We start from the raw sequence: 17166 nt of genomic DNA, 5'->3' as shown, positions 1-17166 counted from the left end.
TTCTGGTTCCAGTAAAAAAAACACAAACAAAAAAAAAAAACCCTCTCTTCCTTCATCTTTTCCTAAGTGTCTTCAAGCATAAACTCTGCTTTTTCAAACCATAGCTTATACTCATGAGAAATTCACATCCCAGAAAATAAAACTAAGACCTAGTTGTGTGTTCACATACACAAAAAAATCAGGTTTAATTTTTTGGAAATACATCCCATATTAAGACTTTCAGGGTTAAATTTTCGGGGATAAATTAGTCCTTTGAAATATAACTTCAACTTGAGTATAACTCAAGAATGGATGAATTAATAAAACTTGTTGGGGGAAGGGGTGATTAAATGTATCTTACTGCCCAGACTGGGGTGTGGGGGGGAATCCTGAAATAGTTTTCTATTAGGACCCCAGGGACAACTTAGCCTTATATAGACATTTTCTTGTCCTAGTGTTAATTCCACTGGATGAAATCTGACCTGAATAATTTTCAGCCTGGCTATGGTTGTGAATGAGCCATTTAATGTAAGGAGGATCTCACAGTGGCCGTGTGAAATGCTTATACTGCAGGTACAGTATGGGGCTGTAAGGCTGCTGAGGAAGACTATTTTTTTTAACCTAAGAAAGGACACATTTCCCCAACAGTGACATCACTAAAAGGGAGTTTGACCCCTTAGTCCTTATGGGATCTAGGAAGTGATAAATAACCTCTTAGACCTCAGCCATAGAGGCTGAGTCATTGACTGTTAGATTTACAGAAGCTGTTTCCCCAAAGAGTTTAAGGTGCCTAGCTCTGGGGGGTACAGCGAGTTCCCTGATGTTTATTAACTTATGATTAGCTAGTACTAATGCATACTTATATATAAAACACATGCATATATACATATATGAGGGCTTCCCTGATGGCTCAGCGGTAAAGAATCCACCTGCAATGCAGGAGCCACAGGAGACACGGGTTTGATCCCTGGGTCAGGAAGATCCCCTGGAGGAGGAAATGGCAACCCACTCTGGTATTCTTGCCTGGGAAATCCCATACACAGAGGAGCCTGGTGGGCTATAGTCCATGAGTGAGTGAGTGAAGGTGCTCAGTCGTGTCCGACTCTTTGCGACCCCATGGACTGTAGCCCACCAGGCTCCTCTATCCATGGGATTTTCCAGGCAAGAATACTGGAGTGGGCTGCCATTTCCTTCTCCAGGAGATCTTCCCGACCCAGGGATTGAACCCAGGTCTCCCACATTGTAGGCAGATGCTGAGCAAGTAAGCAGAGCATGATATACATACATGAATATATTTAATATATATAAACTATATGAATCTACTTGAAATAAAAAGTTGCTCTGTTCTTCAAGAAATCTTTCTCCAAGTTTCCTAAGATTGAAGGATCAATTTCAAAATGCAACAGCCAGAGTAGGAAGATTTATCAATGTGGAAATGTCTCTTTAAGTCACAAATATGTAGTTGAGCAATATTTCAACAGAAAATACTCTCTGATCAGGGGTGATGGCTTAGTGTGCATTTCAAGGTAAGGAAGCTAGATAACTTTATGTGAAATCCAATTAGCTGCTCTTAATTAATATGCTAATCTTAAATCTTGATTTACAATTAAATCTTGATTGGGCTTCCCTGGTGGCTCAGATGGTAAAGAATCTGCCTGCAATGCAGGAGACCTGGGTTTGATCCCTGGGTTGGGAAGAATCTCTGGAGAAGGAAATGGCCATCCACTCCAATATTCTTGCCTGGAGAACAGGGACAGAGGAGCCTGACGGGCTGTCGTCCACGGGGTCACAAAGAATGGGAGACAGCTGAGCAGCTAACACTGACCGACTGAAATCTCCAACAAAGAGCAGACAGAAACAATCCTAAAGTGTAATTACGAATCCACACGTAAAGCATTCCCAGTTCACTCAAAGTACACACCTTCACCCAAATGGCTGGACTCGCTGTTTGTGAAACTCCGACCAAGTCACCAACACAGAGGTGGGGATGCGGGGGTGGGGAGACTGACGTTGTGTGAGAACAGAAAAGTTGGGAAAAATCCAACCTTTCCTTATTTGGCAGGCCAGAAATACCACGAGAACAGCTGTTTTCCTGGTGTTTTGGTTTCCACCGGCATTCATAACCAAATGTGCATGGAAATAAAAACCAGGGAGAAGAAAAACCCCCAGGCACAAAAGCTGCACAGTTTTCTGTCTTTTGAGCTGAGATTTAGGTCAGCTTGCCCATTTCTCACTATTAAGCATGAACACACACACAGGGACATGCAACTAACTTCCCATGACACCCTCCAGGAAACACAAAAGGTGGCGAACATTTTAGCATTAAAACAGAAACAAGCAAATCTCCTCATCGTATATTTTTCTTTCTTTAAAAAAGCATGATAAATGTCCATAAAACCTTGCTTAAATTTCATCTTAAGAATTTCTCCCATGTGTTCAGCATATAAATAGGAAGAAAAACCAGCAAGCTAAGAACCATGCCCTCCCTACACCAACTGTGCCACCATGTTGGAGAAAATTCAACAAAATTAAACAAAACAGGGAGCTGGACAGGAAGGTTGCTGGGGGTGGGGTGTGGATGGGACGTGAAGCACATTGGAGCTTTCTGAATGGCCCCTGACACAGGTCACATTCCTGTCCTGGGACCCAGTGCAGTTCTCCAGTGATTCTTTTCTCTAACCCAAACACAGAGCACACTCTGTTTTAATGTGTTGCCTTACCTTCTCTTTCAGAGTGTTATACACGTACATGAGAACAGCTCTTGGAATCCTCACCACAGTGATTAAAAATGACCCTTTGACAACTGTTCCCTGATGGTAGCAGAAAAGAATGGAGAGAGATGAAAGGATCGGGCGATCAGGAGGGTCACTTTTATTTCTGGGAACAGGAGAAAAAAAGACAGCATTTAAAAAACACTATTTAGAAAGAAACAAAAAACCTCTCTGGTTCAAATAATCTACGGTACTAACAATTTAGAAAGCAGTGACGCCATCTGCATTTGGCAAAATTTTTATACTCCTTGCTAGCTAAGGTTAAATTATTTCTTGGACTAAGTTAAGAAATATTTTTGGTGGTACTCAATGTTATAAACAAGGAAGAGAACATTTCAAAACATACTGATGAACTGAACAAGTTTTCCTCTTTACAACACCTAACCAGCTCCACCAATCCATTAAATTGGGTATCGATCCCATTTTCAGTTTCAGAAGTTTAATTATATAATAATCCCCTACGTTTAAATTACACACTTGCATCTGTAAATATTGCCAGTATTAGCTTGGTGATGAAAATCACTACCACATCACATGACCAGGATTCGCAGCCAGGGAGTATCCGGCTCACAGCAGAGGGAAGAAGAGTTCTGGCTTCTCCAGCTCCTGAAACCCAGCTGATTTCTCCTCTGTTCTGTAAAGGCCACCTCACTGTGAATCATTTTCGGGACTTGTCATGACACAGCTCTCAAGAATGCGAAAGTCAGTTTCACAGGCAGGGAAAAAAAGTGAAAAAGAACAGAACGGGCACATCTTTCTTCCCCCTCCCCCACACCTGAAAGATAAAACGAGGGAGGGCTGATGTCACCCCTCCCCCAGCCCACTGAGGCCAGTTCTAGAAAGTGAGGCCCTTTCCGAGAAGCTCCTTCACTCGATTCCAGGGGAGGCTTGCTTTCTTCATAATGGATTATTCTACAGCTCACTCTGGTTGCTAATAAGTCACTATGAATTAAGGTTTTGACTAGAGCCTAGGTTTTCAGGGAGGAAAAGGAATGCAGCCAGAAATGTTTTAAGAGCTGGCAACAGCCACATTTTGCTGTTATTTAAATCATCCAGGAAGGAAGAGAGAATATGAAAGCAATATTGGGAGCAGAGTAGCTGCAATCCAGTCGTCCCACAAAACGGGCGATGTGTGTTTCAACTCAATATTGTTGAAAATAGGAAATGCCAGGGAAGCTATTGCTGATATGAATTCACTTAGATCTGATAAACTAGAAAAGTAGCACAGCCAGGAAAATCTGACACATTTTTTTCCCCTTTCCTGAGTCCTTTTTTTTTTTTTTTTTTTTAGAGGAAGACTGTTTACTTTCCCATTGAGGAGACCCATGTGCCTTAGAATGGACTGGTTCTCAAGCAGGGATGCAGGCAGACAAGGGCAGCGCTTGCTCTCCCATCCGATATGGAAACGATTCACAGGGCTGGAGGGTTGGACCTCCAGGTACTGAAGTTTGAGCTTAGGCAATCCGTTTTCTGAGGTTTCGCAGGGATGGGATTGACCACTTAAGGCAGGGTGGTATCTGCACTGTCTGGATGGCCCTCTTCTGTGTCACAGCCCGGTGATGGCTCCAGACGCTTTTGGGCTTGGCTGGAAGAAGACATAGATGTTCCAGAAGCTGACTTACCACTTGGGAGAGAAAACCTGAAAAGAGGGCCAGCTCACAAACCAGGCCAGCCTGTGGAGCCAGAACTCACTCAATACCCTGTCCTAAGAACTAAATACCACCTTACGGGAACAGGTCAATCACTGGGGGGTCTCAGAGACCCCACCTTCTTGTCCTAGACTCTTTTCCACATTCAAAGGTTATATCAACCTGTCACCCTGCCTCTGCTGTGCATGTCCCTGGAGCCTTCATCTCTTCGCAAGTAGCAAAACCTGCCTTCAGGAAGAGGCTTTGATTACACCTAGTGAAGCTTAAACTAATACTTCACCACATTTTGAGAACTGGAGTTTGGGACCACCATGCAGCAAGGGACATACTGAGCAGCTAAGAGACAGGCTTATGAGGATGCCACAGCCTCCTGGTGGACTTCTGCTTCTGTCTACAGGGAGTACTCCATACCGGGCAACTTTCGCTGGGTTCTGTGGGTGGCAGCAGTAGGAAGGCCCCAGGCAGTGGGGGAGAGCAGGGGACTCCAGGATGTACCCCACATGCCCAGCTTCTCTAGTTTTAAACTTGTGGCTGCTCTGAGTGCTGAAGGTGCCTGGCCCCGTGTGACGGAGCCAGGGGGTCCCAGGACACAGCATCAGTTCAAGTCCCTGGCCAAACCATTTTCTTTTTTTTTTTTATGCACTACTTTTTAAACATTTTTATTTATTTATGGCTGTGTTGGGTCTTCACAGCAGCACGCAGGCTTTCTCTAGTTGTGGCGAGCAACTAGGAAGGGACTACTCTTCATTGCAGCGGCTTCTCTTGTTGCAGAGCACAGGCTCTAGGCGCACAGGCTCGGCACACAGGGCTCAGCTACTGTGTGGTACGTGGGGATCTTCCTGGACCAGGGATCAAACCCATGTCCCCTGCACTGGCCGGCGGATTCTTAACCCTTGGACCATCAGGGAAGTCCTGTGCAAAGCGTTTAATGCTCTCGTTCACCTAAGTCTGTAATGCCTTTGGGTCATGGTATCTAAGCGCTGTTTTGCAGCTGCGATTTGCTTCAACATAACTTGCTCCAGAAACTTAGGAATCTTGGAGGCATATTTTAGCTCTGGTTAGATCCAGTCGAGTGCTCACTGAGAACTCTTCAACAGCGTGGATAATTCATTCTGTGTTGCGGCTCCTGGACATGGATCAGGCTGCACAGGATGCTTGGCCTCCAGTGTCAGTCTGGTCCTGGGCAAAGGAGTGTGGTGTGTCCCTGAAGAGACCTCGTCCTTTCCTGACATTTCTTTCAGCAGAATCACTGCAAGATGGGGTTGGGAAGACTGTGGGGGAAGCTGTGAGGTTCATTTATCCAATCTCAAAGAAAAAAGGAAACTCTTTGTTATGAAGAACAGGTCCTCAGCAGCTCTTGTCAGGGTTAGCAAAGTCATGTGTCTCCTACCGAAATTCCTTAGGCTCAGCTGTGAATCCAATCCACTTCCTCCTCAGCAAATCCAAAGCAGCTGGAAACCATCTTCTGTATACTTGCAAACGATGAAGTCATGACTCAAGCGTCCCTTCTCCAAACTGAGCAGTGCTGGCTCCTTCCTATCACACCCCAGCCCCATCTTTATGGCTCTCAGTTGACCTCGCTGAAATTCAAGCAAATGGTGGTAAAAGGGAAATTACACAGGATGCTCATGTCCTGGTACTTGATGCTCCTTGGATGACCTCTTCATTCCTCTTACTGCTTAAATGAATGACAGAGATGAATGCACTCTGGCTATATTTAATTCTCATCCTGCGTGCAGATTGGAACATGAGATTAAAGAATTGTAAGCCTGAGATAAGGGAAAACCTTGAGGTTTCAAAATTAGCACACAGTCAAAAAGAATGCAGAACTCTTTAATAAATGAAATAGCGGTGCTAAAAATAAGTCAGTATGCATTTTATTTTAAATTAGTTTATTTTTATCAAATATGTGAAATATCTTAAAAAGTCAAATAGTACTGCTAGGTGTAACAGGAAGAACAGCAGTTTTCTTTCTCCACCACTAACTGTCTCTCTCCCTAGAGGCAATATTTTAGCTGTTTCTTCTGGAACCCACCTTCACACTCCTAAATTACCTGTTCTTACTGGAATTTCTTCATTTTTTCAGTCTCAGAGAATGTCTACTGACTTCCCACTATGGATGATACAGCTTTCATTCTCCTTGGCAGCTTAAACTGCCAAGTATACTCATTTTCCCACTCCTCTTCTTCTCAATATAATTATACTAAAGTTCTAAAAGATTTCTCCCCAGTCTTATTGAGTTATAATCGACATGTAACATTATGTAAGTCCAAGGTGTACAATGTGTTGATTTGATCCACATATACGTTGCAAAATGATTACTATCTTAGCATTAGCTTATGCCTCCATCACCTCATATAATTAACCATTTCTTTTTTTTGTGGTGAGAACATTTAAGGTTTCTTCTTTTAGCAACTTTCAAGTATATAACACAGTATTGTTAACCATAATCATCATGCTATAGTTAGATCCCCAGAACTACTCATCTTCTGACTAGAAGTTTGTGCCCTTAATCCGTTCCTCCCCTTCCCCCCTACCCCCACTCCCGGGCAACCACCATTCTACTTTGTTTCCATTAGTTCAGCTTTTTTAGATTCGACATATAAGTGGTATCACCCCTGTTTGTTTTTCTATGACGTATCACTTGGCATATTGCCCTCAAGGTCCATTCGTGTTGCTTTAAATGGCACGATGTCCTTCTTTCTCACGGCTAAATAACATTCCGTTACATACACCACATCTTCTTCATCTGTTCACCCTTCAATGGACACTGAGGTTGTTCCTGTATCTTGGCTATTGTGAATAGTGCTGCAATGAACATAGGCGTGAAGACATTTCTTCAAGATGCTTTTTTCATTTCCTTTCAATATATACCTAAGAAGTGGGACTGCTGGAGCCTATAGTTCTGATTTTAATTTTTTGAGGAGCCTCCATACTGTCAGTATACCAAATTCACACGCCCCACCCCCCAGTGAAAGAGGGTTCCCTTTTCTCCACATCCTTGCCGACATTAGTTACCGCTTGTCTTTTTGATGATAGCCATTCTAAGGTATAAGGTGGTATCTAATTGTGGTTTTGATATGTATTCCCTGATGATTAGTGATGTCGAGAACATTTTCATGTGTCTGTTTTGTGTATCTTCTTTGGAAAGGAAGTTCTGCTCCTCTGCCCCTTTTTTAACTGAATTTTTTTTTTTTTTTACTATGGAGTTATATATATATTTTGGTATTAACTCCTTATCAGACAGATGATTTGCAAATATTTTCTCTGATTCCATAGGCTGTCTTTTCATTTTGTTGACTGGTTCTTTTATTGTGTAGAACTTTTTTAGTTTGATGTAATCTCACTAATTTTTGCTGTTGTGGCTTGTGCTTTTGGTGTCATATTTGAAAAATCATTTGTAAGACTGATGTAAAGGAGCTTTTCCCTTATGTTTTCTCATAGGAGTTTAGGGACTTCAGTTCTTATGTTTAAGTCTTTAAACCATTTTGAATTAATTCTTGTGAACTGTGTAATACAGAGGTTTAATTTTATTCTTCATGTTGTTACCCAGTTTTTCCAGAACTGTTTATTGAAGAGATTATCCTTTCCCCTTTCCAGGATCTCAGTTCTCTTCCATTGATCTATGGGTCTATTTTTATGCCAGTACCATACTATTTTGTGGTATAGTTTGAAATCAGGACATCCGATGCTTCCAGGTGTGTCCTTCTTAGAATTGCTTTGGCTATTTGGACTCTTTTGTGATACAAATTTTAGAATTTTTCTATTTCTGTGGAAAATATAAATGAAAGGTTGACAGGGAATGCATTGAATTTATAGATGGCTTTGGATAATAAGGATATTTTAACAATATTAATTCTTCTGATCCATGAACACAGGATATATTTCTATTTGTGTCTTTCATCAGAGTCTTATACTTTTCAGTATACAGAGCTTTCATCTCCTTAAATTCATTGCTAAGTATTTTATTGTTTTCGATGCCAGCGTGAATGAGACTGTCTTCTTTATTTCTTGTTCAGATATTTTGCTGTTAGAGTAGAGAAATGCAATTGTTTTCTGAATGCTTTGTATCCTGTACCTCTACTGAATTCATTGATTAGTCTAACAGTTTTTTTGATGAAGTTTTTAGAATTTTATTTATATATTAATAAAGTCATATTATCTGCAAAGTCAATTTTATTTCTTTCTTTGTGATTTGTATGTATCTTTTTCTTCATTTTCTTGCCTGATTGCTCTGGCTAGGTCTTCCAGTACTATGTTGAATAGGAATGGTAAGGGTGGGCACTCCTGTCTTGTTCCTGATCTTAGAAAAAAAATTTTCAATCTTTCACCACTGAGTATGTTTTAATTAATGTTTAGGGCTTACATTATCAGTACATAAATAACATTCACAACTGTTTGAAACAGTGTGTTCTGATTATATTTTCTTTCTTTATAAGCTTTTGACTTTTCTTTAAGTTAATAATATTTCCTTTATTTCAAGATTACTCTGGCTAGTCAGGGTCTTCTGTGATTCTGTATAAATTTTAGGATTTTTTTAGTGCTGTGAAAAATATCACGGGTATTTTGCATTAAATACGTAGATTACTTTGGATAGTATGGATACTTTTACAATATTAGTTCTTTCAATCCATGCACCCTGGTTATCTGTTTGTATCATTTTCAATTTCCTTCTCTAGTGTTCTACAGTTTTCAGAGTACAGATCTTGTACTGGTTCTAGTTCTTGCTATTTCGCCTGTGATCTTTCTCTCTAAAGCTTCTGGGATCCTCTCTTCACTCATGTCCTCCAGCTCTGGGAAATTTTGACAATTTCCTCCCTTTCTTCTTTGTTCTCTATTTCTAGAGCTCATATTAGTCAGGTGTCGGGTGTCCTAAATTTTATCTTTTTTCTCCTATTTTCCATCTCTTTATCTTTTCGTTCTATCTTTTGGAGGAGTTCAATTTTATATTTTAATCCATCAGTAGAAATCTTTCTCTTTTGCGATCATATTTTTAATGACAAAGAGGTCTTTCAGTTCTCTCACGCTTCTCTTTATCTTGATTCTTATTTTATGAAAGCAACATTTTTTGGTTCTTTCTGAAGATATTATTAGAGTTGCTGTTGCAGTTTTCTTCTGCTGCCTGCATTGCCCCTATTTTCCTTAATTTTTTTTTTGTTCGCTTGTTTTGTTCATTTTGATCTTTTTCTTTCACAGCAGGCTTCTTCAAATTTTTAACAATCACTGGCGATAGGTTCACATTTAAGCATGAGGAATCAAAGAGTGAACTGGAGGTTCTGTACAAGGGTGACTGCTGACTGGTGAGTTTCACCATCTGCTTCAGAGTCAGGGCATCAGGCCATTTCACTGGGGGATCCCCACGTGGTACTATCTGCAGGTCTTTGCTTTGGATTATACAGTTTCTCCAGAGAAGAATCCGATAATCTCATGCCTAAGAAATATCAACCTGGCTGTCGACATCCTGGAGTCTGAGCTGTGGAGTGTGGGTTGGGAGCAGGTAGAATGAAAGTGAAGTGTCAGTCGCTCAATCGTGTCTGACTCATGATCCTATGGACTGCAGCCTGCCAGGCTCCTCCATCCATGGAATTCTCCAGGCAAGAATACACTGGAGACGGTGGTCATTCCCTTCTCCAGGGGATCTTTCCAACCCAGGGATCAAACCCAGGTCTCCTACATTGCAGGCAGATTCTTAGATTTCCACTTGCTCCCCCTTCTTTCAGGGTAGAGCTTTGTCCCAGACTTGGCTGTGCCAGATACCCTACATCCAGGCCCTCACTGACGACTTCTCCGGAGAGCGAAGCTCCCAACTTATATCTGCTGGTATGAAGGAGGGGCCATGGGGCCTAATTGCTCCTTAGCAACACCTTTAACTAATCTTTGCAAACATGTTTTACACCTGAATTCCTGAATCTCTCTAGATTTTCATGGCTCAAATCAGCCTCCTCTCCCACCAGATGCACAGAGATAGGCTTTCTGAGGCTTCTGCAATCTGCTCACCATTCACTCACCCTGTCTTCAGTTTTCAAAGTTGACTGATGTTTCTTCGTTCATTCGTTCACGCTCAGTCATGTCCTGCTCTTTACCATTCCATGGGCTCCTCTGTTCATGGGACTATCCCGGCAAGAATACTGGACTGGATTGCCATGATGTTTCTTGGCTGCTATCACTGCCAGTTTCCTGCTGCCCTTGTGTGTTTATGCTTTCTTCATTTTTTCATGATTTTGGGGGAGGGGAATTAGAGTGGGGGAAGGCATTAGGAGACACATATATACACTTCACTGGAGGTTAAATACAAAGCCCTCATTGAAAATGTTTTGATTTTGTGTTACTAAAATAGAACAAAATCACTGCTGTCAGAGAGATGTGACCTGCTGCCAGCCAATTTGGCTAGAATAATCTCTGCTCCTGTACTCAGGAGCAAGCAGCACACACCACCTCCTCCAAAGGCGCGAAGGCTCTCAGTGCCTAGGGCTACCGCCTTTCATGTGACGGGGTCTCTAAAGAAGGAGGCTCCCAACAGCACCACTGTAATAAAACCCATAGCACTCCTTATCATTGGGAGGTAATCGTTCTACAGTATGAATCATCCCTAGATGACTTTCTTACCCCCATGAACCCTCATGTTTTTCTGCCCATTTAGTCTGAGAGATTAGAGGAGGACCAGCCCCGTCAGAAGTAAGCTTCCTGTTCTGAGCCCAAGCCTGTCATTGCACTGGCCTTGTTCTTCTCACCTGTGGTTTTTATCTGCCTCACGGAGAACCTCACAAACACAAAAGAGGTAAAGCACTGAGACGCACGTGCATGTCCTCAATTATTTTGATGAAGTAATGGAAGATAAACACTTAAATAAGTATCATAGTGGACAGAAAAGCAAGTAATGAATTCACTAGCATTTAACTATAAGAACACAAATTGTATTTTATAGTCATGTACAATTCCCTTAGGATTTAAAACTGCTTTCAAAGAAAACATTCTCCTCATTTAACATAGGATGAAATGATGCTCATAGAACTTACTGAAGTGTGTTCCAAATAGATCAGTAATTTTCTTAAAGTTTGAAGTCAGTAAGAATAGATATTTACAGGAGAAGTCAACCCTTTCTTTTGAATATCTTTCAGTTCTAAGCAGTTTGATTACTTCCATGTTTGGCTTCCTTTTGGATTTTCTAGCTTAATGCAAAAAAGGCTGGAAATGTGACAGATTTAAGATATAGTATTTCTTTTTACTACTAAATAAACATCCTGGCAAATTTTTTTTTGCCTAACTTTTAAAAATTAATTCCTATTGTAATTCCTTTACAGTGCTGTGTTATTTTCTATTGCACAGCAAAGTGAATCAGCTATGTGTATACATTTATCCCCTCTTTTGCTGGATTTTCTTTCTGTTTAGGTCACCACGGAGCACTGAGCAGAGTCCCCTGAGCTGTACAGTAGGTTCTGGATATCTATTTTATTCATAGCACCAATAATGTACATATCTCAATCTCAGTCTCTCAGTTCATCCCACCATTCTGCCTAATTTTGAGCTTAGTCTTTTTCTCTTGCCCATCTCATTTGAGAGGTCATGTCAAAATTCCAAAATATCTTTTGAGACACACCACATGAAGCACACAGACAAGTCAACAGCAGTAACACGCTAGACCTACCTGTTAAAATAACACGTCACCACTGTCCCAGCTACAGTCATTTGTTGGCATGCAAGGATGAATTCACTAGTCCAGATGAGGCCAATTAAATGGTACCACCACATATACCGAATGCCCGAAAGAGGCTTATACTCCACTTGGCCACCTTCAATGACCTGTGCAGCTCCTAAAGTTTCAAACACAAACATGCTTTATATCTGTATCTTCCTAAGTATGGAAGAAGGTTCAAGAGGCCATTCTTCCTCAGTTCTAGACTTTGGCATCACAAGAAACACAGATGTCAACGTCAAGTTTGAAGTTCCCACCATAACTTAAGATCTTCATAGCAAAACTAAAACTGAGAACCCACATTTAACTTATGAATAATATTAACAGTGATAATTATGATAAATGGTAGGCAACTTGTATAAGATGACACATGATCTATCTTCTAATAGTCACCCCACTTTACAGATATGAAAACTGAGGTTTGGAAGAGTCAAGTGACTTCTGCAAAGTCTCACTGCTCATAATTAGTGGAGGAAGAATATAAACCTGGACACAGTGGACTCTAAAACCCATGGTTTTTCTATCACAATCTGTAATACCCATTTCCTGATGGTCATTCAAGAAAGAGTAGAATGGGATTACCTGGTGAGTACTGGCCCATAGAAATATCAGTCCACAAGTGATGATGATTTTTATTACTTAAATTTCAGGAGCACAATATTATATTAAACTGAGGCCAGTGAGGTAACCCCAGCAATGCTCTGCCATGTCCCGCTTTATTTGCTCTCATCTAAAATAGCCCCTGAATTGTCTCTGCAATTCAACTCAATTCCACACCAAATCTCAGTTCTGCAACTAAACTTGATTTCTAGATGTTCTCTGCTCTGTTTCATTTTATTATTATTATTATTAGATTGTTTTATGTGGACCATTTAAAAAATCTTTATTGAATTTGTTCCAATGTTGCTTCTGTTTTATGCTTTGGGTTTTTGGCTGTGAGGCATATGGGATCTTAGCTCCCCAATCAGGGATTGAACCCATACCCCCTGCACTGGAAGGCAGTCTTAAACACTGGACCACCAAGGACGTTCCCTGCTGTGTATTTTAAACAAAGTACTGTAAGAAAGAAGATGGCACTTTGGTCTCTGGCAAAACCTACAACTTGAAGAACATTTAAAGAGTTTCATACTAATATTTCCTTTCCTAAATTGCTCTGAGGTTCATAATTCATATGTCTTTAGACATTCACAATAGGGTCTGGGCAAAGGAGGTGGGAAGATGATCACACTGTAGAAGGTACTGACTCCATAGACAAAGGCTGGTCTTAGGAACTCCTGCTCTGTGTCCTGCTGAACAAGAGTCACATTGTGAAAAATACTAGATCAGCTTGGTTCACAGACAGAAGTTAATATTTTATTGAACCCTGGATTCATTCTGGCTTGGAGGCAATCTCTATTTCAGGTAAGGCGCTAATAAATGCTTACGCATTTCCAAAATGGATGTGTTTCAGAAAAGCATTCCCAGTCCCAAAGGAGGCGGCCCCTGATGACTGACAGGCACATGTTTGTAGATCAGGTGAGTGGAGACCTGGAGAGCCACTCCTGGAACAGCAGGAACGATGGGGCCAGTCGACACGCATGGGATCACCAGTGACGGGGACACGCTGCAGTTTGCAAGCACAGGTCTACAATATCACACGTGATTTGCGGATGGATGAAGTTTCCAAAGAAGAGGAGGGACGATTTCCTCAACAGACAAAAGGCAAGTAAATACGAAGGCCTTGGGTGCTGAGGAGCGATTGTGTCTCCCTGGGGCTGCCAATGGCACATTCACACACACCTGAGCTTGGCACACCGATGACAGCAGTCAGCAAGCGGAGGAGGCTAAAAGGGATACATCAAGATCCACACAGGCCGCCACACTCCTGGCATCCCTCAAAGAAGCAGGATGGGTAAAGATATTCTTGACTGACTACTTCATTGTTATTGACCATCTTTACTGAAACCATCAAATATTTATTCTTCTGGTTCAGTAATAACCAGGCTATTTACAGACTTTCCTTTACGGCAGGGTTTATCAACCTCTCAACATAGCATTTGGCATTTTGGATCATATAATTGTTAAGGGTGTGAAGTGGGGGAGTTGCCCTATAGCATTTCAGGATATTAAGCAGCTTTCTTGGCCTCTACCCATTAGATGCTAGGAGCCTCTTTCCTCCTCTCCTCCAGTTAAGACAACCCAAATGTCTCTAAACATTACCAAATTGCTGCTTGATAACCACAGCTTTAAGCAAACACTCTGAAGAATCGGGAGCTCTGGCTTCAGGGAGAAGCTTAGAACACAACTGTGGGTGGGGCAGGTGTGTTTATGCACACACGGCTGCCCTCTCCTGGATGGCTAGGTTAGTGCAGGCAAGAGTCTCATCAAAGTATCAGTTGCTTTGTCATTAACACTAACACATTACAATACTGTTACCACCATGTGTAGCTAACAGATGCTAACGGGGACTGGATCCCAAGATGAGATTGGATCTGGGATGGTAGTGAAAAGGGCACTGAACTGGATGAAGGCCTGGTTCCAATCTCGGCCTTGACATTTGTGATAAGCAACCTGGGCCTCTGTTCTCTAACTGAAGACATGAAGAGGAAAGACAAGATGAACCCGGGGCAGGGGTTACAGAGCTTGAGAGTCACACAGACTAAGATTCATATATCTCTTCCGTCTCCTAATGGCTGAACAACCTCAGGCAGGTTATGAGGTTGCGGGGCCTTTTAAAATCTGTTTCAATGTTGGTAATCTGAAGATACTAATACCTACTTTTCATTTCCTTGTTGATTCCATCCAGTCTCGTGGCTCTAAATGCCATATATGTAGCTGTTATGTGGATTAAACAGGCAATTGCTTAGAATATTAAATACAAGATAAGATTAGCTATAATTGAGGTATAAGTAGATGTGATTTCAGTTGTGAAGTTAAGAAATATTTATTTAGCATTCTGGATTTATGCTGGACGTCAGCTTTTAAGGGAAAAAAATGAAAAAGGAAAAAAAATCAGAAAGAAGATATCATCAGAGTGACTATCAGGAACTCACATGCTGCTACATCAGTTTATTCACCTCCCCTTCTTCTGGACTGTTAATAATCTCTCCTCCAATCTCTAACTAAGAGTTTTTTCCTATCCTCATGCTCAGTCAGTGACCTCACTTTTGGTTTCCCTGAGAAAACTGAAGCCATGGGAAAATCTCTGCGAGCATCTACCCCATCTCTACCCCTTAGCAGCACGTGTCCATAACTGGACAACCTCACCTTAATATGATAAACTGTCCGTGATTTGAAGGTCAGCCCCCACACTCGATCCCCTTTCTCATCTACTTGAAGACACCACTTCCGAAAATTTCCCTCTCTTTCTTGCTTCCTTAAAATATTCCTCTTTACTGAATCATTTTTAATAATTATTTGAACTGCCTTTACTCCTCCAGCTTCCTTCCTACTTCTTTGTTTCTCTTCACAGACAAGTTTCTCGAGGTTGTCTTTTACTCTTTCTAATTCTTCTTCTCTTAAACCCGTTCTGTGATCCACTCCCCCACGCTGCTCTCAAACTGTCCTGTTTCATTTCTATGCTGCTAACTTCAATGGTCAACCCTTAGCTCTTATCTGACCGATCAGCAGCATATGACACATTCAACATTTCACCCCAGTTCCATATAGCACATTATTCTCCTGCTCTCTGGTTGTTCCCTTTCAATTTCCTTTCCTTTTTCTTCCTTATCTCCAAGGCCTCTTAATGTTTACATGCCGCAAAGCACAGTCCTTGGATTTCTTTTCTGTCTGCACTCATTCAAATCTCATGGCTTTAAATACTATTCATGTGTTCCCCAATTCCCAAATGTAGACCTCTAGCTGGGCCTCTCCAGAAACTTCAGACTCAAACCATTAACTCCCTACCCGACATGTCCACCTGGATGTCTAAAAGATATTTCAATCAACACAACTAAAAACAAATTTTTGCTCTTCATGGAAGATGTTCCACTCAAAGTCCTGTCCTATCTCAGCTGATGGCCATCTCATCTTCCAGCTGCTCAAGCTAAAAAACCTCAGTGTCATCCCCATCTCCTCTTTCACATCCTTAATCTAATATCAGGAAATTCTTCAAAGTAGATACAGAACCTGTATGTCACAGCATGTCCACCATTATAACCCTGTTCTAACCCACTAACACCTCCTCCCTGAATCACTGCCATGAAAATGTGAGTCAGACCATGCCACTCTGCCACTTAAAATGCTGCAATGACTTCCTGTCTCAGAAACAAAGTTCTGTAATGGCCCATGAGGCCTCCGGATCTGACCCTGTGTTCCCTCTGACCCCAGCCTGAAACATGCTCCCCTTCAACCACACTTCTCTGGGGAGTGGGCCTCCTGACTGTGTCCCCAGAGCCTCTGCCTTTGCTGTTCCCTTTGCCTAGAACACTTCCTTTTCCTTCACATAGTCTCATGGCTCTGCCCTCACCTCCTTCAAATCTTTGCTCACAATTATCTTCTCAACAAGGCCTTCCCCAATCATTAAATTAAAAATTGGAGCCCCCTCCTTAAGCATTTCTTGTTTTAAAAATATACTATGAAAATATAATAAATGCTAGAATACATTTAAGATGTCTGAATTTTACACAGTTTGAGGGTCCCTTGATAAGACAAAGAATACAAAGTTAGGTAGTTAGGTACTGAACCTTGCAAGAGTCCTTGCAAATGAAAGACCCTGAAGTTTAAGCTTTAGGGGCTTGAAGCTAAACTTGTCTCAAATCTGATTTAAAGTGTTATGATAAGTTAATCTGATAAGTGTTATGGCAAAAAGTAGAAGAGATTAATTGTGGCTCCTTAAGCATTTATTCTGGAGTAGGAAATGGCAACCCACTCTAGTATTTTTACCTGGAAAATTCCATGGACAAAGCAGCCTGGCAGGCTACAGTCCATGGGGTTGCAAAAGAGTCAGACATGATTGAGCACACACAGCACAGCACAAGCATTTATTATTCTTCTCTGCCCTATTTTTCTCCTTACCACCTATCAAATTTGAATATACTATAAAATTCACTTACTCATTTTATTTAATGCTTATCTCCCTGTAGCCTCCAAACTG

General features: G+C 41.4%; 1 protein-coding gene across 7 annotated transcripts in view; it reads right to left on the bottom strand.

The window, feature by feature from the left end:
- The window catches only part of SLC44A3 (solute carrier family 44 member 3), a 92737-nt gene that overhangs the window by 36827 nt on the left and 38744 nt on the right, over window positions 1–17166 (bottom strand). For all 7 annotated transcript variants that reach the window (XM_055404075.2, XM_055404078.2, XM_055404076.2 and 4 more), the window contains 2 exons: window positions 12045–12210; window positions 2700–2856 (listed from right to left, as the gene is read on the bottom strand). In XM_055404075.2, coding sequence (XP_055260050.2) covers window positions 2700–2856; window positions 12045–12210 — 323 coding nt within the window. The remainder of the gene's footprint in view (window positions 1–2699; window positions 2857–12044; window positions 12211–17166) is intronic.

The sequence above is a fragment of the Moschus berezovskii genome, chromosome 4 (genome assembly GCF_049115385.1).
Source record: "Moschus berezovskii isolate FMDL1 chromosome 4, NW_MosBer_1.0, whole genome shotgun sequence".
In the NCBI taxonomy this organism is placed as follows: domain Eukaryota; kingdom Metazoa; phylum Chordata; class Mammalia; order Artiodactyla; family Moschidae; genus Moschus; species Moschus berezovskii.
The sequence above is the reverse complement of the archived record's forward strand: the minus strand, read 5'-3'. Positions and strand labels throughout refer to the sequence as shown.